This window comes from Meriones unguiculatus, chromosome 8 (assembly GCF_030254825.1).
Source record: "Meriones unguiculatus strain TT.TT164.6M chromosome 8, Bangor_MerUng_6.1, whole genome shotgun sequence".
Taxonomy (NCBI): domain Eukaryota; kingdom Metazoa; phylum Chordata; class Mammalia; order Rodentia; family Muridae; genus Meriones; species Meriones unguiculatus.
The window spans coordinates 57655067-57678526 of NC_083356.1; the positions used below are offsets into that span (position 1 = coordinate 57655067).

At 34.7% G+C, this 23460-nt stretch overlaps 1 protein-coding gene across 1 annotated transcript in view; it reads right to left on the reverse strand.

Moving 5' to 3' along the window:
• Positions 1–599: 599 nt before the first annotated feature.
• Positions 600–23460, reverse strand: part of Emc2 (ER membrane protein complex subunit 2) — a 36063-nt gene continuing 13202 nt past the window's right edge. Inside the window, exons 6-11 of the mRNA XM_021626652.2 lie at positions 15654–15739; positions 15456–15515; positions 12932–13013; positions 12014–12124; positions 9738–9842; positions 600–959 (exon numbers count right to left, since the gene is read on the reverse strand). Coding sequence (XP_021482327.1) covers positions 873–959; positions 9738–9842; positions 12014–12124; positions 12932–13013; positions 15456–15515; positions 15654–15739 — 531 coding nt within the window. The 3' untranslated portion in view covers positions 600–872. The remainder of the gene's footprint in view (positions 960–9737; positions 9843–12013; positions 12125–12931; positions 13014–15455; positions 15516–15653; positions 15740–23460) is intronic.

Genomic DNA, 23460 nt, shown 5'->3' on the forward strand with positions numbered 1-23460 from the left:
TAAGTGTTCAGTCTTTTCTAACCTGTTGAGACATGCAAACTACTATTGAAGGCAGAGTGGTGGCAGTGTACTCACAAAGAAAAAGACAAGAAGCTGTAGTAAGGAGGTGGCTGTATATGAGAACTATAATCATTTTATTTCTAAAGATAGTTTAGATTGTTTCTTTCTCCCTAAACCTAAGGAGATCTGAGTGATGTCTTTCATTGATATTTCTATGATCCTAAATATATTTTATGTAATTATATATAACATGTAAAAAGTTAATGCTAAATGTTCTGTCCATATTACCTTTAAAGTATTTTATGGATAAAAATGTCTACATCAAACAAAAATTTCAGAGGTATCACCAATTTTAAAGAATGACATAATTTAAGCAAGACATTATTAGAACAACTTGAAAGAATAAAAATCCAAACAGTCTACTGAAATGTAGAACAAAATCTAGCCTGACAACTATAAAACACTCAAAATAATTTGTTTCTGCAAGCTATATATTTTGTATATTTCCACTCACCAAAGGGAGATTTTTTAGGTGATAAATGAGCTCTAAAACAACATACTAGTTACAATATGACAAAAGAAACTGGAATTTTCATGCATGGGTTTACTAAATCATGGTTTATTTAATAAGGTGCAGGGGTAATATGAGGACTGATGTACAATCAATAGGTCTTCAATCTCTCTTCCACAGACTATCTCCATCTTCCTGATTATCAGCATACAAGGCAAGTTGAGGTTTATTTTAACACATTCTTTATAACTGACCCCTTCAAAAAAATGAGAATACAAATAGCACTGACATGTAGTAAAAATATCACAGGCCAAGTTCAACTATATAGTTTGAAGTCTAATGCCAAAGAGTTTCCGAGACCTTAAGACTGAGTGATCTGCAACGTTTCCAACATGTCTTCAACTGCCTTAAGAGAGTATTTGGTCTCCTTCTTACTTCGGCCTGCAAACTAATTAAAAAGAAAAGACAGTCAATTAGGATCAATTTGATTGGGAAGTTTAAACATCATACCTCACCTTCACATTGCTAACAAAATATTATTTTATCATTTGTGTGAAATCACACATGCTTTTCAACATGAGCAAACTCGGAGTTTTATGGACATTTGTATTAGGGTTTCATTTCGGTTGAAGTTTCTTTGGGAACTTTAACCTGATTTTAATTAGTATGTTAACCTACAAAGGTTAGATTGGATTTTAAAACTACCCTAGATTCAGAGTCCAAAACATTTATGAAGGACTGGATAACTTAGATAAAGTTTAAGCATATGCATATAGAGGAATAGAATTAATATCTATATGTTTACCCTGTAAATGGATACTTGGAACTTCAAGCAAGGTGCAATAAAAATTAGAGTACAAAATGTACATACTTTGACATTATTTATAATAGGTCACATATTTAAGATTTCAGATTTGTTAGGTGGATGACACACTACTTGTTTATTAAGTTCTAATTCAATTTATACAACTATTTGGGATTAAATTTTATAATGGAAAACCAAAAATAATATATCAAATCCTGGGTTTATGTATACAAAAGCAAATTCAAAACTATTAAATTTAAAACTCACACACTTAATCACTTGGGAATCACTGTAGAATACCCCCACACTGGTTTCAAAATGAGTTCTAACTATGCTGACAATCTCCATCATTTGCAGCAGGGCTGATTTAACACAACAGATTTAACCGATAAGTGAGTGTTCCCTGTGAGGCAAAGTCTGTTCTATCTGTAGTACTTATTTTCCCATGGCCTAAGTATTTATTAAAATATGGTATTAGCAACACCTAGTATTTCTAGTTAGCATATTTTTCAGCAACTGTCTTATGGCAATAAGTACTTAAGTGATCTGACTGAGAAATACCTGAAATACCTGATTTACTATGTTTTTCTTTTCTTTTGTAATTAACTGACGTACTCATGACCTGTTCAGAAGACAGAATAAGAGCTCAGGTAACAGGAACACAGGCTTCATGACTGGGGACCTCCCTCCTCTAACCTGACTGCGCTCAACACACTAATTCCTACAACACTAGCTGCAGCTCAGTGACCATTTCACAGGAGACAATACGAGATCATCTTGGAGACAGTGTGGAGGCACAAGGCACCTTGCCTTTCATAAGGCATCACTGACTGAGACAGAAATGTTAAAAATAGTGGATATGTTTACAAATAATGAAAACACCATATTTATACCTTTCTGAAAATGATTTTCTTGGCAAGTAAAGATTACAGGAAAGGCATGTTCTCACTCTGTCATCCAGCTCATAAACTTAGCTTCATGGTGTTTACCAAGGACAGAAGGGCTTTCCTTTCATCACTGCCTACTCAGTGTAAGAGCAATGACTCTAGTCAAATAATTTATGGAATAATTTTGAGGAAAAGCTTTGATGGGTTGGGGACAAAGGAATAAAACAAGTGTAAAGTAAAAATAAAAATTTTGTGAAGCCTTAAAATCTATTTTTAAGTATAGGATTTTAAAAATGTATATGTAAATATACCTTTAGAAGTAAAACTACGATTTTCAACATTAACTAATGAAAATACACATACTGGATACTGTCACCACTACTGATAACCACTACAATTTGGTATAAACCAAGCCAGTTTATTCATGTCAGACCAAACTTAAAAAGCTGCAAATATAAATCTATCATTTCAAATTCTGCCTGACATGCAATTATTTCTGTCTATTTCAGAATTATATGGCAATTGAACTGATTAGGCCAGGATCTCATTTTTTCCCCCCAAATGAAGATTTAGGTTTCCATTTTCCAAAAGACAGTTACAGACTCACTTCTCCAGTCATGATAACATATGAAAGGCTGACAGGCAAATGTAACAGTGTAAAAAATAAGTGTTGATCTGGAAAAACATCAGTAAGTTTACAATAAACTTTTCCTGAGTACCAAATCACTGACTGTTCTACTCAACATGATAGACCCATTACCTAATTAAAGAGCAGGCAGTGGCCACATTTTGTTTCATTAAGTGGAAGCAAAGAAAATTTGATGATAAAACCTTATTTTGTAAAATTTACAAATATTTTAAAAAACACCGCAGTAAAGATGATTTATTTTATGCCTTACAATCATTTATAAGCCTAGATACAAGTTCCTAAATTTTCTTTTCTTTTTTTAGCTTATTTATTTATTTATTTATTTATTATTAGTTACATTTTATTAACTGTATCCCAATTGTATCCCGCTCCCTCATTCCCTCCCAAACTCTCCCTCCTTCCCTCATCTCCTCCCTGCCCCTTTCCAAGTCCACGGATTGGGGAGGACCTCCTCCCCTTTCATCTGACCCTGTTTTATCAGGTATTTTCAGGACTGGCTGCAAAGTCCTCCTCTGTGGTCTAGCAGGACTGCTCCTCCCTTGGACGGTGGGGAGGTCAAAGAGCCTGCCATTGAGTTCCTGTCAGAAATAGTCCCTGTTCCCCTTACTATGGGAAACCAATTGGTTACTGAGGTACCACGGGCTTCATCTGAGCAGAGGTTCTAGGTTATATACATACATGGTCCTTGGTAGAGTGTCAGTCTCAGAAAAGACCCCTGTGCCCAGATATATTTGGTCCTTGTGGAGCTCCTATTTTCAAATAGATCTTAAAGATTTACCAAGTTTCAAAATGTGAGTCCGGAAGCTGTATTTCTGATATCATTCACAAATATATATTTATCCTAGTCATACTTGCTTGAGCAAACTATTCATGCCTGTCCTGTGGATCTTCAAACAATTACTTACCAGGAAAAAAAAAAAAAAAAAAAACAACAGAAAAACAATCAACAATAAAAAACTTCATTCTCAAATGTACTGGTGTGTTACTCAGTAAGAGTGTGAAGTGATAAACATACTAAAATTTGTACACCTAAAGAAACTAATCAAGAAGGAGGACTCTGGCTAAAATGCTCAATCCCCATCCAGAAAGGCAAAGGGGATGGACATCAGAAAAGGGAGAAAACAGGGAACAGGATAGGAGCCTACCACAGAGGTCCTCTGAAAGACTCTACCCTGCAGGGTATCAAAGCAGATGCTGAGACTCATAGCCAAACTTTGGGCAGAGTGCAGGGAATCTTATCAAAGAAGGGGGAAATAGTAAGACCTGGAGAGGACAAGAACTCTACAAGGAGAGCAACAGAACAAAAATTCTGGGCACAGTGGTCTTTTCTGAGACTGATACTCCAACCAAATACCATTCATGGAGATAACCTAGAACCTCTGCACAGATATAGTCCATGGCAGTTCAGTATCTAAGTGGGTTCCTTAGTAATGGGAACAAGGACTGTCTCTGACAGGAACTGATTGGCCTGCTCTTTGATCACCTCCCCCTGAGTGGGGAACAGCCTTACCAGGCCACAGAGGAAGACAATGCAGTCACTCCTGATGAGCCCTGATAGACTAGGATCAGAAGGAAGGAGAGGAAGACCTCTCCTATCAGTGGACTGGGGAGGGGCATGGGTGGAGAAGAGGAAGGAAGGGTGGAATCGGGAGGGGAGGAGGGAGGTTGCTACAGGGGGGATACAAAGTGAATAAATGTAATTAATAAAAATAAAAATAAAAAATAGAGAGAGAGAGAGAGAGAGAGAGAGAGAGAGAGAGAGAGAGAGAACTGAGCCAGAAATAGAGGTTTAACTAGTAACCCAGCACTTTGGAGGCTAAGTCAGGAGGACTGTCACACAGGCAAGGCCACAGCATGGCCTTCACAAGCCAGTCAGAGCTACAAATGAAAATCCCAAATCACGACTTCTACAAAAACAAAAGCAAAACAACAACAAAACCCATCTTGGTTACTATGGAATTTACAGTCCCAAGAACATAAGCATATAAAATAAACCTACAAAAATCTGTACACCAAAAGGTGAGATAGAAGGAGGACCCTGGGCAAGATGATCAATCCTCACTCAGAAACGCAAACGGGAAGGGCATTGGAAGAAGGAGAAAATAGGAAACAGGACAGGAACCCACCATGGTGGGCCTTGGAAAGACTCTGACTAGCATTGTATCAAAGCAGATACTGAGACTCATAAACAAACTTTGGGCAGAGTGCAGGGAATCTTAGGAAAGAAGGGGGAGATAGTAAGACTTGGAGAGGACAGGAGCTCCACAATGATAGCAACAAAACCAAAATATCAGGGCACAGGGGTCTTTTCTGAGACTGATACTCCAACCAAGGACCATTCATGGATATGACCTAGAACCCCTGCTCAGATGGAGCCCATGGCAGCTCCATATCACAGTGGTTTCCCTATTAAGGGAAACACGAACAGTCTCTGACATGAACTCAGTGGCTAGCTCTCTGACCGCCTTCCCTGGATGGGGGAGTAGCCTTGCCAGGCCACAGAGGAAGACAATGCAGCCAGTTCTGATGAGACCCCATAAGCTAGGGTCAGATGGAAGGGGAGGAGGACCTACCCTATCAGTGGTCTTGGAGAGAGGCATAAGAGAAGATGAAGGAGGGAGGGTAGGATTGGGAGGGGGAAAAGAGAGGGGACTGCAGCTGGGATACAAAGTAAATAAACTGTAATTAATATAAAAAATAAAATTTTAATTAAAAATAAATTTTAAAAATAATGTAAAGTAAAAAAAAAATATAAGCAATTCTCCCACAGTTCTTTCTATAGATCAGTGAAAATTTATAAAACTTTATAAAAATAAAATGGATCTAATAACAAAATAAATGAGGGAAGGAGATATGGAGCTAAAAAGAGACAGGAGGAAAGAGGACGGAGGCAGAAGGGAGAAAATGAATACTGAAGAAAGGGCAAATGTTTCCAAGAACATGGTTTAGGTTTATAAAAACTGGCTTCAAACACCAAAATGATGTCAATTAGTAAAGTGTTTCTCACAAAGCAGGGAAAACATTTTCTTAGAAATTTAGGGGGCTTTCTCTCACTGACATGATGAGACAGCGGAGCCCAAAGAAATCAGATTCTTTAACTGGTATAGAGTATTTTAAATCTAAAGTAAAGAACCAAGTAGAGACAGATATGATATCAATGGCTTACATGAAATTATAATTGAAAACAGTGTTGAAACTATAACAGCATCGATCTTTGTTAGAGGTTCATATTTTGCTTTTAGAATAGCAACCTTGAAGGTATCAGAATTCCCAGGTTGACAAGACATGCCATTTAACCAGTATGCTACCTAAGAAGATTAATCTTTCTGTACTTTCATTTCCTTGTTTGTAAAACAGGAGAGCTGGGGATACAGCTCAGTGGTATGTAATTTATCAATTCTGTGTACGCAGTATATGTCAGAGTCAAATTTTGAACCTCGAAAATATGGACCTACCATTTATGATTTTTCTCTTTATTACTGTAAACTAATTTTCAAGAAACAAGACTCATGACATATAATACAGACATAAACAAAAAAACCCTAGACATCAACATGGGTAAAATTTGATCCTCCTTCATAGTATAAATAAAAATTTCCTAGTGAATAGAAGATTTAAATGGGAAATGGAAGTTATAAGAGTATCACTCTTGACCTTGTAGTATCCACAGAGTTCTTATACAAAATACACAGCACAATAAATAAATAAATAAATTTATGAATAAAAATAAATGATTAATGAATTTGAACACATTGAATTTCAGAATTCTATTTGTCAAAGTCATTTGAAAGAGAAAATAAGCAGTTACAAATATTTGCCATACATAATCCAAAAGGTGGACATCAAAAATTAAGTCATATTAACAGATAAAAAGACAGACTTTATGAAAGAAGATATCTAAGTAGATAAGACATGTATAAAAATGTTCAACTTGACTGCACATTAGGGCAATGTAATATAAAAAAATGAACTAGTACTAGGCACACACAAGAAGACCTGTTAGTAAGATGACATACTTCTCTAAAAGTATGGAGGGGAGTATATCATTTAGAAAATTGTCTTCTCTAATAAATATACATGTATTCTAAATCAGTGTTAGCAAATGCGCATGTATACACAGACCAAAAAAATGTGACAGGAAATTAAATGTAGACTTATTCTTAACAAATATGTAAGTAAGAGAAAGAGTCTAGCACAACAAAATGAATAGACCACAAACATATGTAAGGGTAACCTCAAACCTAGCAGTGAGTAAAATAAAAAAGGCAAAACAAATACAGTATGAATCCATAACCTAGGAGGGAATAAGCAGTACTCCTGAAAAGGACAGAAGGAATGAAAGTTGAGAAGACCTACCAAGACATAATGTTTAGACTTACTAGCCTAATATACATATTCTGTATTATTTACTGAAATGCCTATCTATAACTTGGGTTCTTATTTCCATATATGAAATAACTTAATAATAGCTTAGCTGATTTAAAAAATATATTCAGGGAGGTACAGGGGGGATACAGGTGTACAACTGTAATTAATAAAAAATAAATTAATAAAAAATATATTCATGCTATGTCAAAAGATCAATTTCTCAGTAGTTTGTTGTTTCTAATAAAAACCTAAACAGAATTAGACATACTATTAGTTTGTGTTGTTATATTGGTCCTATTTTTAAAACACACACACACACACACACACACACACACACACACGCACACAGATTTGGGCTAAGCTAACTGCATTTGAAGAAATACAGACTAGCTATTTATGAGCATTTTGAGTCTTAATATGCTAACAGAACTAAGATTTCCTATAATATATAATATACATAAATAAAGGTTATTTTCAGTGATATAATTAGGGGGCACAGAATTATTTTAATGGCCCTAATCTTCTCCAACCAAGGAATGCTAAAACAACATGAAAACCAAATGAACATAAGAGAAAACGAGCTCTCAAATGACGTATTTCAAAAAACTCGATCATAAACAATTTTCTAAACATTCCAATGTGATCATGTGGTCAATGGCAGCAGGACTGCAACACAGAACCAGCTCTAGCTTGGAGCAAGAGGAAGAGAAGAGAATACTTGAACTCCTTATATTAAATCAAAAACAAATTTGATCACCTCCCCCTGAGGGGTGAGCAGCCTTACCAGGCCACAGAAGAGGACAATGCAGCCACTTTTGATTAGAACTGATAGACTAAGATCAGAAAGGAGAGGAGGACCTCCCCTATCAGTGGACTTGGAGAGGGGCATGCATGCAGAAAGGGGAGGGAGGGTAGGATCGGGAGGGGATATAAAATGAATAAAGTGTAATTAATTAAAAAAAGTATTATTTAAAAAAAAATTTTTTTTGAACAAACATTAATACCCCATGGAGTTAGACCTGGGTTGAAGAATCAACACACAGCCTAAATTTTACTTCCAAACAGGCACATCTGAAAGCTGTATGTAAATGTGATTAAACAAATTAAACTATGTAAGACTTCACACATGCAGCCAACACCTTTTTCTGAAGCATAAATGCTTCAAAGCATGAACAAAAATACTAAAATCCAAACTGAATAGGAGAGAAACACAGACAAGAGAAAGAAATGGTACAAGGAGACTAAAGAGGGACTAACTGTAGAGAAAAAGCAGAGGTGGTCACCATAGAACATGTCAGGCTCAGAGCTCCACCTGAGAATTCCAGGCCAACAGAACTCTGTGGAGTGTAACAGAAGACTGCAGCCAGAAAATCCAAGCCAAGGTAACTGGGACAAAGACCAGATATGCAGAGTGGTTATAAAGAAGTACTTGGCAACAAAGAGAGGAAGCCAGAGTAAATACAGGAAAACTGCCCTATCGCGTCTTCAATGCCCATCCCACACACACTTCCAAACAGCCCAGGACCTCATTCCATTGTAGAAAACAAGGAAAAGAATGTAGCCAAACTCCATGGCACATTATTATGTTAAAAACTACAAACTGACAGAGAAAGGAAAAAGAAAACTAGTATGAGGCAGGAAAAAAAAAGCAATGTAGTTATAATTGCAGTCTTGAAAGAGGAAAGAAATAGTAATTCTAAGAGCATCTTTTCTAATATAACAGAACTGAATCCTATAAACAACTGTGCACTTGATCGAAAACCAAACAAAATATGCCACATACTGTTGAATTTAAAGATAAAGAAAAACTTCCTTTGTACAACCAAGCAGAAGTCTAAATCACTTATCACAGTCAGATGGCACTGGGTTTCTGGACATTCTACCCAAAAGCCACTGGGGAAGATATGGTTATAATACCTAGGTCTTGTAAATATAAATGCTGTCAAAAATATACAAGCAGGTATTTTCCTCATGAAAAAAGTTCCCTGAAAAAAAAAATATCCCCTAGAAAGAAGCTCCAAAAAATTATCCTGAGAAGTCTGACATAAGCTTGGATTTATACATAGAGAGTGCAAGGTTTTATATGAGCTCTGCTTAGTTTGCCATTAGGACTCTCCTTTGCCTCTTTTTATTTCCTGAGACATCTTCAATCAAAATTCATTCTCACGTCCAATATGCTTCTAAGCTGCATTCTCTAGTTTAACTTCTAGGTTTTTTAATTTCTTCATATTTAACAGATGAGATTTATAAATTAAAAGTTAATTATGTCATAAAATTAACAGAATACTTTGTAGGGGAAAGGTCATAATGGAAACATCTGTTAAAGGACCAAGGCATTCGGAAAAAAAACTTCCAATAATAAATATTTGGCTTTATAGTTTACAGAGACCAACATGACAAAGAAATGCACTAGGAAAAAAACTTCCAATAATAAATATTTGGCTTTGTAGTTTACAGAGACCAACATGACAAAGAAATACATCAAGCAATTTACATAACAAAATTGTCAATACTAACCTGATAAGCCCTGTTTATTTGATTAGCAGCCCAGCTAGCATATTTGATGTTGTCTTTTTTCATTTTTGCACTTGCTTTTGGATTAGAAGCAATATGACTTGCAGACTAAAAACAAAACAAAACAAAACAAAAATCAAAAACAAAACTCTTTTCTAATTAAGATAATAAAAACATGGAAAAGTCATAGCTGTAAGGGAGTTGATAATGAGTTTTAAAATATTGAGATGAAACAATTAAAAAAAAAGTGTTGAATAAAAGCAATGCTCAAAACTTAAAATATAATTTAAAATGTGGCCTCATCCAAAATAACAAAACAACAAACATTTTAAAGTATATTTAAAATTAATTTATGTATGTGCATCAGCTCTTAAAGTTAAAATCTCTATCAGTATGGAAATGTACTTTATAAAACACAAGCATTTTACTTAGGTTATTGTTATTTCTTGCTACTAAAGAATATAAAATAATCTCCAGTGTCAGAATTATGAAACATTAACAGAGAGATATCAAAAACAATTGAGCACAACTTCTTGTATTAACAGGTGAAAAATATTCAGGACAATAGAGATCATCAAACTTGAACAAAACAAGTTAATGAAAGTCTCTGAATAAAAGTGGTCAAATTGTTTTCACACTATACCAAGAGCTTTCAAATTATATTCTATAAAACTGAGTCGCTACTACAATTTAATCTACATTTAAAAACAATGTAGTTTAATGAGATCCTTAATCCAATATCTTTAAAACAACCTATAAACCTCAAAAATAATAGGCCGATTGTAAAAAATATGTTTATATTTCTGGGAAGAGGGAGGTTGAACTTTGGTCTTATTCCTAAATATACCTGGTCCTTATAAGGATCTGCCCATAAGACTTAGGAAAGGCTAAAGATTTCTTTACACCTGGTCTCCTTCAGAGTCTTTGCTCTTTCTTCTTCAAACAGTGTGTCATCTGTATTCTTGTAGCAAATTTTATACCTCTATGAATTATTATCACATTTTGGGTATGAATTCCAGCAAGTGCAGTGGCTGACAGACTGAATCATTAGATCTAGGACTGGAATCCAGCTAAACATAGGAGCTTTATAATCAGTTTTGAGGAAACTATGTTTGTGTCACAGTTGCACCACTTGTGAATTTCAGGTAGCAACTGAAGAGACTACTTGGTTGATGTGAAACCTACTGATTTAAAATGGAAAGTAGAGCTCAGAGTAATGTTCAATATACATGGTGTTGTGTATAAGCAAGCAACTGTTAGTAACTGCCATGGAGCTTTAAAAAAGGTGGCTTTTTTATTAGATACTGTTAACAATGGTGCATCACCAAGCCACTGCTATTGTTTCTGGTAGATTCAAAGATAATTTTCTACACATTCTTCTGAGGCATACTTTCTTTCTTAAAATATTCTTTCATTTGTTACTTCCATTTTTATTTGTTTGTTTCTTCTTATCCCTGTATTTTTAATCAATTCTCTTTCACTAGCTTTAATAAGAAGATTTTCATCAAAGAGTCCACAAACACATTAAAAAAAAACGAAAATATTGACAACAGTAGTTGGATTCCATAGATTTTTTTAAGAGTATATGAATCTGAGAGGGCAAGGTAATGGGGAGGATATCGAATGAATTGGGAGAATGTATAAGGTAAATTTTTACTAAAACACTGTATTCATGCTTGAAATTCTCAAATGATAGTTTCAAAAAGTAAGAAAAAAATGTAAATCACAATTTCAAAGAACTAAAGGACCTGTTAAGGTGCTCATTTTAAAAATATTCTAAAGCTCTGCAAGTTTTCCTGTTTCCCATAGCTCTTATTAATTGATTTTCTAAGCTCTTTCTGGGCATGTCTAAAAGGTAACTATAGAATCCCACAAATAATTTCCAAAGTACTATTTTACACCTTTAAAAACCGTTAAAAATTTGCCATACAAGAGATTTTATTCTTAAAATATCTTTGGTACCTGTAATTAAGAAAGAAGTAAAATAACAAGGGCCCAAACCTAAGAATATCAAAACAAATGAACAATATGCATACTTGATATACTAATACTCTAATACTGCTCATTTCTAATATGCCGAATATATCTCAAATGAAATGGCAAAGCACAAGGATGTACTAAAACATCACAATCAAAGCACGTTGCACCTTCTTGACATAATTACCTATGCTCATCAGTAGAACACGAAAGTAAGCAGGGAGAGATTGGAAGGACGGATAAATGCATTTCAAATGACAGTAGACTCTGTAAAGTAACGTTGAACATACACATCAACTCACCATGTAAAGTCCAAACAGAGCTCTCATATTTCTGTTGTTGAGTTTTAGTGCCTGTGCAAAATACTTTCTTGAAAGCTCAAGGTTTTCAAGTCCACCTTGGGTGTATTTGACCTGTTAAATATTGCAGATTGCTGAAACCTGTTTATTTTACTACTTTGAAATATAGCATGCACCATCATACATAAGCACTATGTAATGAGAAGAGATATTCTTTAAACAAATGCAACAAGCTGAAAGAATTCACCTTAAGGTAGCTAATCTAAAATGGAAATCACACCTTCACCCTTGCTGAACTATTCTCTTCTTTGAACATTAAGATCACTAAGTGGCTGTTATAAGCAAAATGTCGTCACACTAAAAGGTGTAGCACATTTTGTTTCCAAAGCCTTGTTGCTACACAACACTGTATTTCCTATTACTTATAATTATAAACACAGACTCCAAACATGGAGTTTCCCATTTTACAGCTGCACTTTAGTAATGAAAACAATAGTCCTTTTAGATTCTTTTATAATGAGGTATTTGTAACCTCACAGCATTCAGTTATACAATTCCTAAGTGTGTAGATTAAACAGGTATTTCCTACCTTTCATGAATATCCAGAATACATATTTAAATGCCATTATCTTTATAATTGTCTCAGAAGCAATAGAAGCAATTAAATATTGACAACTGTGATGTAACTGATTCATAATTAGTAAAGAAAGCAACATAAATACTGTACTAATCTACGTAGAATTTCAGTTTATCTACAACTTTTAATTGAAAATTAGTATTTCAATTCAATAATTCAAATTTTTAGCTTCTATTCCCTCATCACTCATTAAATAGGCTTGTCTAACATGATGAATGCAGACTTAGTACCATAACAAAAGCAGCAAAAGTCAACTTGCCCAGTGTTGTCCTGCAAATACTTACTTCCGCATACTGCTGACAGTATAAGTGGTTATGTGGATTTGTCATCATTAGCTCCTCTAAGCAAAAGGCTGCTTTACCATAGCTGCAAAATATTGGTAGGTTATACTGATTTTATGTCACAAATTTTCATAAATATACCTTAAAATAATTTTAAACCTTTAGTGACATTAGGTATTTTATTTCTAAGACTATTTAAAGAGATTTAAAGCATTTCCTGATTCAAAATATTAGTAACATTAAAACTTTTATTAAAGTGAATAGACAAATCTTTTTAAATCTCAAAGTAATTCGTGGAGCTATGTACTCATCCCCACTATTTATTGGAAAATACTAAAGAATATTTAGATGTTGCAAGATTTATTTTCAGTGAGATGGTGAGGCTACTTAACAGAACAAGGCTAAGTAAGGTTACTTTTAGTATTTGTTATCAATATTAACACTTGGTATCTTTTCTGAAATATATACAGTTGAAAATCACACCTCCATACAGAGCAATATGTAAATTTTATAAAGCATTATGCATCCTGCACTACTCAAAATATTATAGTGTATCAACCTATTTTATTTTGCTAAAACCCTAAAGAGCAGAAAGTTAATATTATAAATCCCTAGCCAACATCAGTGGCACAGAGACATCAACAACCCAGGCTGTTCCACTGCAGAGAGCCACTGTATCACCACTACCTGTCTCTCCTGTGAATAGCTCCACACACAACAAAAGAGCTACTCTGACTTAGTAATGACTATCAGTGGGTACAGCAGTCAAATACAACGACACCAAAGAAACCAAATTCATCCTGAAATTGCCAAATTTTCTTTTTCTTTCTTTTTTTTTCTTTTTTTTTAGATTTCTGGAGGAGGATGTTACATACAGATTCCCACCCAACATTTGCAGCTTTTCAGCACTTCTTACTTTTATACCTAAAACTTAGCATTTGTTCTTGAAAACATATCCATTCAATTAGTAGCTGAACAAATGAGCAAATACAAATCTAAAACAAAACCATGAATGACTCATTTAGTATCTGTTTATCTAAAAGATAAGGAGAAAGCAGTCTTTATCTTAAGCATTCAATATCTAAAAGTGTCTCTTTATTGACGATGTCACTAACAATTCAGATTAAAGTTAAGATGGAAATGTCCTTATGAGATTTAAATGGGTTTTACTGGACTCTGGTTCTGACGAAACATAAAACAAGGTAAGGCATGCAACACTGAAGTTAGGTGGACAGAATTATAAGTATATTTTGTCATAGCTTTATGTCTTATTGAAGTTTCAAAGTTTTCTGCATTTGGTATTTCTTTCCCTTGAAAAAATTTTCCTTGATAATTTGAAATTTTTAAAATGTTTTTCCTCATAGAGATTTCCAGAAAGAACAAAGAAATTGTAAATGATTGTCCTTTGTATTAAAAAAAAAATCTAATGTATTTGTAAAACACATGCTGAAAATCTAGTTTTCTATTCAATTACACGTACTCTCACATGTCTGAGAGAATCCTGACCATATATAAGCCTATATGCACTGATTTTGAACATAATTAGGTAAATAGATCCCATTCTAAGAGATTAGAGATCATGGCAGACTCTGACAGAATGGAAGAATGGCTCTTGGATGCAATATGTGCTTCATTATATGACTGCTATACCAGTTTCACTAAAATCATGAACATGATTTCCTTTGTATAGACTGTGAATGTATAGCCTTGGGCAAAGGTCACACACAAATGTCTTCATCCTATTTCATTTCTGTTATCGTGTGTGTGGTATGAGAACAAAGTTAACTTTGACATAAATAAGAAAATATGCATGGGAATCTAAGTCTGTCCTTTCAAAAAGAAGGAAAGATACACTGTGACTGACAGACTTCAGACTTAAGAGGGAAGAGAAGTAAACCTTCACATCCTAGAGGGAGGCTGGTGCTAATGCTGTGCTATCTGCAAACCTCCACTAGGACTCTGCACTAATCCTTTCACACTGGGATTTCCTCTTGTTACTACAGCAATAAAAAAGCTAACAAAAACATGAAATATCCAATAACCAAGTTCCTGCAGCATTCAACATTCTTGATTACACTTGGTTTTTAACCCAGGCAACAGAACACTTCTCTGGAGGAGCTGATTCTCTTCATACTGAGACTAATAAATGCATACAATTGACTGAATCTTTAAACAGCAGGGAGCATAACACTCTTTGTGTATGAGAACAATTTGAACTTTAAAATTCACAATTTTGATTCCCCAAAAGTAATAGCTTTACAAGAGCCTTTCAGATTCCAAAGGATCCCATCCCTATTTGAAAGAAAAATTTATTTCCTGAACAAAAATAATTTAATAAACCCAAATGAGCCAGTTAAAAATATTCACATATTATAACTACCAATTTTTACTTATTATTTTTTATTTATATCATCATTTAATTAGATCTTCATCTAAAATGACAAGTGACTCCTTTTCAATCTTCTGGAAACAAGTCTATTGAACTTTACAATTTCATTCTTAAAATTCTGTGTTTTTAACAACTTACTCATGTTCATTGATATAAAGTTCTGCAAGTTCATGCCAAGCTTCTTGATCTCCAACAAACCTGATAGGAGGAAAAAGGAAAAAGAGTATGTGTAAATGTTCTATAAATGAACACGGTAGAAAATCAAATGCAAATTCCATTTTAATTAAAAAAGATTTATCAGAATAACAAAACACAATCCTCTTGTAAAACACTCACTGTTCCAGATACTCATTCAGCTCTCGAATGGCCTCCACATTTTTCCCCTGGGCTTTTCGAATGGCAATCTTACGCTTTCTGGCAGCCTATGGGTTGACATTAATAAAGGATTAGGTCCTCACGATTCCCTGGGTTTTGTAAAGAAAGTAATTTGACTGTGCAAATTATTATCTCAATACCAATGAAATTCCATTGTAGAAGAACTGCTTTAGTGAGAGTTTATAAACATACCCCATGACATCCCACTGGGGAATTCAGACATTCCTCCAACAATCACACATGCTTTACTTTTGATGCATGCAAAAATGTATGCATCATTTCATCCAAATAAATAACCATCCAGAGTCCTGTAATTACAAGCCAGCAGGGAATCTTAATCTCCACCCAACCTAATGTTCTTTACTCTGCCTCATTCATAGGATCGGTATCTTAAGAGGCAGTGGCGATTAGGGGGAAAAGAAAATCCACACAATTGACACTTGAATGTCATTATACAAATCTTGCTTCTGACAACTTTTTCACAATTTTAAAAGAAAAAAAATTACTTATGAACCTTTAATAAAAACAGGTATTGATAAAAATACTTTATACTAAAATTATTTTAAAGTAATAAAAATAATAAAAATCAAAATTAATGTTATAATTTATGCATTCTTTAAATAACTACTAGATAACTGTTGTTTGTCAGCTACTGGGTCAGACAATGAAATGATAAAAAGGGATCTATCTATAACATAGGTTCTATCTCATGAGAAATATGCATTTAGTACAATTTTAATGTAGTGACAGCAATGACAGAGATATCTAGGATGTCCTGTGAGAAGATTCCCAATAAACTGTGGCACAGTGAAAGTAAAAGGAAAGGCAGCAAAGAGGATTCTGGACAGAGACAGCCATACCGAAATAGAAAAAGTAGGCAGCCAAAACAGAGCAAGCCAGGGAGCCACGGTGGGACCCTGCACCCTTGCAGAAACGAATAAGCAAAGGTAGAAGAAAGAGCACCACTATACAAGTCTGAGCTAAGACCACAGTAAGTGGCCAGGAACAGACAACACAGCACAAAGGGCTACATGTGGGTCGGCTTGAACTCTGTTAAATTCAAATACAGGATAAACAAAACAAAAGATGACTAGGACCAATGGACCTTATTTATTATGAACATCATTTATTGTTTTATAGAATACATGCTCCACAAGATGTAGGCAGAAAGGCAAAACTTTAAACTAAAGGAGTTGTATATAGTGGGATTGGAGTTCACATGTTTTGCTCTGAAAAATTAGAAGAGATTCACTATTAAGTCTAAGAAAACCATAATGCTGCTAATAATACTTTAGAAATGACATATGTAAGAAAATATAACTTGATTATTCAGCTCATGGTAAAGGCTGAGAACACAAAGCCACAGAGTAGGTACATTCAACTGTTTACCTTTTTCTTGGGGAGGGGTTGATTTATTATGTAAAACAAAAGCATCACAATAAATATAAACTGATAAAATCTCAAGAATTCACAACTTAAAGCTTTGAAAGTAAGTCAAACCCTGAGGCCATTAGAAGAATATCACACAGGGGGAACCCAATTCATTTTATCTTTCTCTCTCATCTCTGCCCCCATCACAACTCCCACCATGCCACTATTAATATTTTTTTTTTCTTTTTTGAGACAAGAGTCTTAAAATCTAGTCCAGGTGAGCACTGAATTCATCCCACTGTTTCAGTTTCCCAAACCCTGGCATTATAGGACAGAACTACCAAGCCTAGATAAGGTACTTGTTTTTTTAAGGAGCTAGCATAGTTTTAAATAAAAATACCCACATTATTTGAAATACAGCTAAGTTTGAAATACAATTTAGCCTACTTTTTCACACTATTTCTTCCATATGCAGTATAATAGAGCAAAAATTCTAGACTCTGAAATTAAAATGACAAGCTGATTCTAAACTGTCCTTTATCAACTTTCTTACCTGCTTCAAATCTTGCTACCTTGTTGGTATTACAGTTACATCACACGCACACACGCGTGCGCGTGCACACACACACACACACACACACACACACACACACACACTTTTCCTCCCTCCAAACCATCCTGTGGTTAAGGATGCTTCATTTCTGGGCAAAAAGGAAGCACAAGATACAAAATTACGTTCTTGCCTGAAAAAAGCCAAAGAACTAGATCAACTATATCAACTAAATGTTTTTAAAAGACAGGACATAATTAAATACCTGATTCCTGAGGCATAGGAACAAGGTTACATTTATTGTCCTGACTTTCTTGAGAGAGTTTTAACACTGCTGGTATAGATGGAAAAACCAGAGTAAGACCAAGGAATGCTTGAGTTCAAGGGAAAAGGCTAAGTTTCCAGGAAGATCAAATGTCATAGAGTGCATGAGACACAGCACTGCAAAGGGAAAACACAGAAGAGGAATGAGTGGCTGCAGGTACTCTGGGAAGCACCCAGTTTTGCACTGCTTTGTGCACATCAGTGAGGCAATGAACCACAGCCAGAGAACCAAAAGGAAGGGTTGGGGCAGACAGAAGATAAGTACTCAAGCAGACTAAACATCCACTATCTTTTTGTATTTCTTGCTTGTACCATTTTTATCCAATAATATAAAATATTTTGAGGTTTTCTAAAAATTTTATTTGGATAAATATTGGCAAAAGTCAATTGAAGTCTTAAAATGTGTTCACTATCTCCTGAGTGATTTTAATATCTATATTAAAATTTCTGGAAAAAAAAGAGAAAACTTCAAAACATACTTTTTTTTTTTGCTATAGGAAAGCTATTCAGATCTTAAAATATTGTCATTTGCTTTAAATTTTAATAGAGAATATACATTGTATCAAACATAAAATATTCAGTTAATTGTAATAACAGTGCTTCACAGAGTGAAAAGGGAAACTAAGCACACATGTCAGCATGCTCATTCACACTGAACAGAGCTAGACACTGAGAAAGCATGCAGATACGCAGGGGAGACAGAAAGCAGCTGCCTTATATATTTTACAACTAGAAAGAACCTGAAAAATGGGCAGTGATAAGTAAATCTCTTCACTTTATATAAACAAAAGCCAGTCTCAGCTTACACAGCAAAGCTTAAGGCTCCTGTACACTCTCACTCTGCTCTGCTGCAGGTTCTTGCTTTCTGGACACTAAACACTCAGTTGTCCAACTACAATTTACAAACTCTAGCTCAGAGTAATGCAATATATCTTCAGAGAGCCACAAAGACTGTGTGGGATTTGAATGATTACCAAGAAACCAGGAAAAGGTTCAAAAAAGGTTTCTTTTGGCTTTTGAATGTGACTCAGAGCATGTAAAAAAACAAAATGTATGTAAAGAAAAGAGATTTATTTTTCCTATCATGATTTCACTATTCACTAGTAGAAAACTCATTAGAAACTATGCTTAGGAACTAGGAAGGGATAAAAACATTACAGTCTAGTTGAATGATATTTGAAGAATGAAATTTTCATAAGCAGGACAAAATGGATTCCCAACTCTACACATTGTCGAGGCTTATTTGATCATAATCAAGTGCTGTCTCTAGACTCGAACTGCCATTCCAAAGTCTGTGACTCACTAACTGTATGATGTTGGTTAGGTCTTTTAACTTCTCTATGATTTGCTTCCCTCATTAATATAGTAACGTCTGACATAATTATAGGATTACAGTAAGAATTATGAGGTGATGTAAGTGCTCAGCTCCATGAGGACCCATAGTAAATATTCAAGAAACACTATATTTCATCATCCTTGGCCTTTTCAATTCTATTATCCTCCTGTCATCTATTTTCACTTATCATACCTTTATTTGGCAGAAAGTTGTGACTTTAAGTTGGCGATACAGTAGAAAAAAATAACATAAGTTATTTTTCTATATATACATAATTTACTTAATATCAGGATTAACAAAACCAGAACAGATTAAATAAGTAATCTCTTTTTTTCAATCACGTCTAACACCTCAAGTTTGTCCTCACAAAGATTAGAATTTTAGGGGCTGTATGATGGCTCAATTCTTATGTGTAATTGATGCTTTTCAAGAGGACTTAAGTTCAGTTCCCAGTACCCCCATCTGGTAGCTCACAACCACTTGCAACTCCAGCTACAATGACCTGTTGTCTCTGACCTTTGCAGACTCCTGAACTTAAGTACACACACACACACACACACACACACACACACTTAAAAATTAAGAATGAACCTTTGAAAAAAATTGGAATTTTCGCCTATGCTAACACCAATAATTTATCCCTTAACCTAAATCAATATTCTGATTTAACAATCTAGCTACATTATAAAATATAATAATAGTTCTGAAGAAACTACATGCAACAATGGAAACTATTCTACTGAAAAACAGAACACATCACAAACAATTTACTGCTCAAAAAAGAATAAACTGGCCAACAACATATCCTATATCCGATTCTGTTTTCTTCAAAAGAAACCAAATTAATAATATTCAATACCTGGTTTCAAAGAATTGACTCTTCTAGGTTAAATCTGTTTAGCAAAAATAATATACATCCTTCAGCACCTCAATAGAGCATACAGGATATTCTTATTTTTGTTGAACTAGTAAAGAGAGAAGTGGGTACAGGAAAGCCATACTTGGAAATGAACGTAATTTGAACAGAATTGTTCCTGTAAGATTTTCCAATTCAGACCATATAGAAGCTATGTCTAGACACAGTTTTACATGTCTATATTCCCCAAGCATTGGAGGCTGATGCAGGAAGATGAAAGTCCAAGACCACCCTTGAACACAAAGTGAATTCCAGGTCAGCCTATGTTACCGTGCTGGCTAGTTTTATATCAACTTGACACAAACAAGAGTCATCGGAGAGGAGGGAGCCTCATCTGAGAAAATGCCTCCAAAAGATCCGCTGTAGGCGAACTGTAAGTGCAGTTTCTTAGTGACTGATGGGAGGTCCCAGCTTACCGGTGGTCCTGGGTTCTATAAGAAGGGAGGCTGAAAGAGTCATGAAGATCAAGACAGTAAGTAGCTCTCCATCATGAGCTCTGTATCAGCTCCTGCCTCTAGGTTCCCACTTTATTTGAATCCTACCCTGACTCCCTTCAATGATCAACAGTAACATGGAAATATAAGCCAAATAAAGTCTTGAGCTTCCCCAAGCTGCTGTCAGTCATGGTGTTTCATCATAGCAATGGTAACTCTAACTAGGACAGGTCCAGATACCCTGTCTAAAACAAACAAACAAAACACATGCATACAGCTTTAAATTTTAAGATCGTTCATAAATCTTCATTCAAAATAGTCACAAGTTGTCTAAAATTTTATACACAATTGGGCTAGGTAGCAAGTTTTGTAGAAGACAGGATACAGGATACATCTTCTAAAAATAGGCTGCTGAGAAATAACGTCTAGAAATGGATTAAAGGATTATCCAATAAAACACAATCTATTATTCCCCAAACTCTAGATTTCAGGACCCAGAAAGGAAAGAAGAGTTGCTTAGCAAAGGAGAGGAGTTGCAGGTTCTCCTGCCACAAAGAAAGTGTGACCTCAAAGTACCCTCACAAAAAACGAAGGCAATTCTAGCTAGATCCAAAATAAAACTTAAAGTACTTGATCAACAACACACACACATACACGTACACATGGAGAGAGACATGCACCCTTATGCACCTTGTCAATGCATTAAAAAAAACTTCTCAGAAAGCAAACCAGAGAAAGCCAACGAGGACTTGGGCACAAGGGCATGACTTATTTTTTTTTCCATGTATTGTTTTCCTATTTATAGTTTTTAATGTAAGTATCAAAACTTTTAAAAAATATATTGTACAAATCTTAAAAATTAGATAAGGAGAAAGTATCCCATTTATTGTCTTATCAAAAGCCTGAAAAGTTAATTCTAATCACCACATTCTTCCCTTCCCTCTGTATTTAATGTGAAACCCTGCACCATTCACTTGGGATTTAATGTCTTTCTCCAACTCACTGTCTTTGTTTCATTTAAGCCATATTCACTCTTTACAGCCTCTGAGGGTCAAAACTCACATAGAAAGTCACAAAAGAATCAAAGTTTAATAAACTGATTTCAAGGTCCAAAAGATATTTGTCATATAATGAAACCCTCTGAAAAACAAAGACAAGGCAACACTGTATGTAATGCCCCCTTCTGTCTGGCACCGAGTGCAAATAGTGTTTTTATTCATTGAAGGAATAATGAATGTGTGTGAATGAGAATGAGTCTTTAAAACTGGATGTATAGATCCATTTCTTCATTAAACACAGAAGCACAAGACCAAAAAGGTTCAGCTGATCACTTTTAGACAGTGCGGGACTTTCATCCTTACGGTTATACCTCAAATTTGCTTTATAAAAAGAAACAGGGATACCTCAACACAGTAACCCAACTGTTTAATACTAAAGTGAAGTCTTCTAATAGACGTGTTAGCTTTAAATCCTCAATGGCTTGTGTACTAGGGCCCCTCAATGCCTAGTACACTGCGTCCTACATGTAAAAGAACAGGGCTGGGTTTTATTATTATATCATAAAACTGTTTATTGTCTTCTGAGGAATATTCAAGAGATGTTTGGGGAAAAAAAGAAGAGCTTGGGAAGATCTGATAAGATTTCATAAGCAATAATATATTTGAAAAACCTGAATCCAGGCACCTTGTTCAACCGGTCTAATTAATGGGATCTACTTGATGTCACCTCATTTCTACTCTGAAAGAAGAGGTGGATTTCTCTTTGAGCCAGTCTTAAAAACTACAAAAATCCATAAACTATGAAAAGCAGGACAAAGATAAAGTCATATTAAATAATAAACTACCAACTCTTTTCATTTTGGAGATGAAAACCAGGATCCCAAAAGTACTCTACCACTAAGCCACATCTTCAGTTCTTGTCTTTAAGGGAAGTAATTTACTAAAAATGCCCCTACTTAAACCAAAGCAGAAGTAACATATTTGATTTCAAGAAAACAAATTATTAGTAACTCATATTAACTTAACTTACGTGTGAACAGCATAAGAAACTGAGAAACTCCAAAAACTTGATTTTAATTTTGTCAAAATATGACAAAGCAAAGAAAACTAGTAAATTCTTAAAATTCTTAAAGTACTCATAGAAGTACTTTAGCAATAGAAAAGTGGTACTTTATAATTTATTTTATGTGTATGGGTGTTTTGTCTGCATGCCACACATGTCTGTGTACTGTGCTTGTACCTGGAGCTTGCAAAGTCAATAGAAGGCATCAGATGCCCTGAGCCTGGAGTTACAGATGGTTGTGAGTCACTATGTGGTACTGGAAATGGAACCTGCGTTCTCTGGAAGAACAACCAGTGCTCTTAACTGCGGAGACTTTGTCTAGTCCTAATGGGCACTTTTTTAAAGTAACTTTTTCTAAGGCAGATGGCAAACTATTAAGATGTTAAGTTTAGAAAACTATTTTAAAAATAGTTTTTTCTCTGTATATTAACAATATCTAGACAAACTAATGAATGTTATTTTTGTTTTTTTTTTAATGATAGGTTTGTCATAATCTGAACTTTTCCCTCAGTTTTCCAAATTTTGAAAACCATCACAAAAAAAATGAAATAATTTCATTCATATACCTACAATAACAACAAACAAAAAGCAAAACCTTTTGAAAGTTTCTATAGGAAATTTCCCTAATATAACACTAAGAGAAGAAAATACATATCAACCATTGTAACACTTTTCCTTTTTTTGTTTTGCATTTTCATTTATTTATTATTTATTTCAGTTTATTCACTTTGTATCCTCCCTGTAGAAACCTCCCTCCTCCCCTCCCAATCCCACCC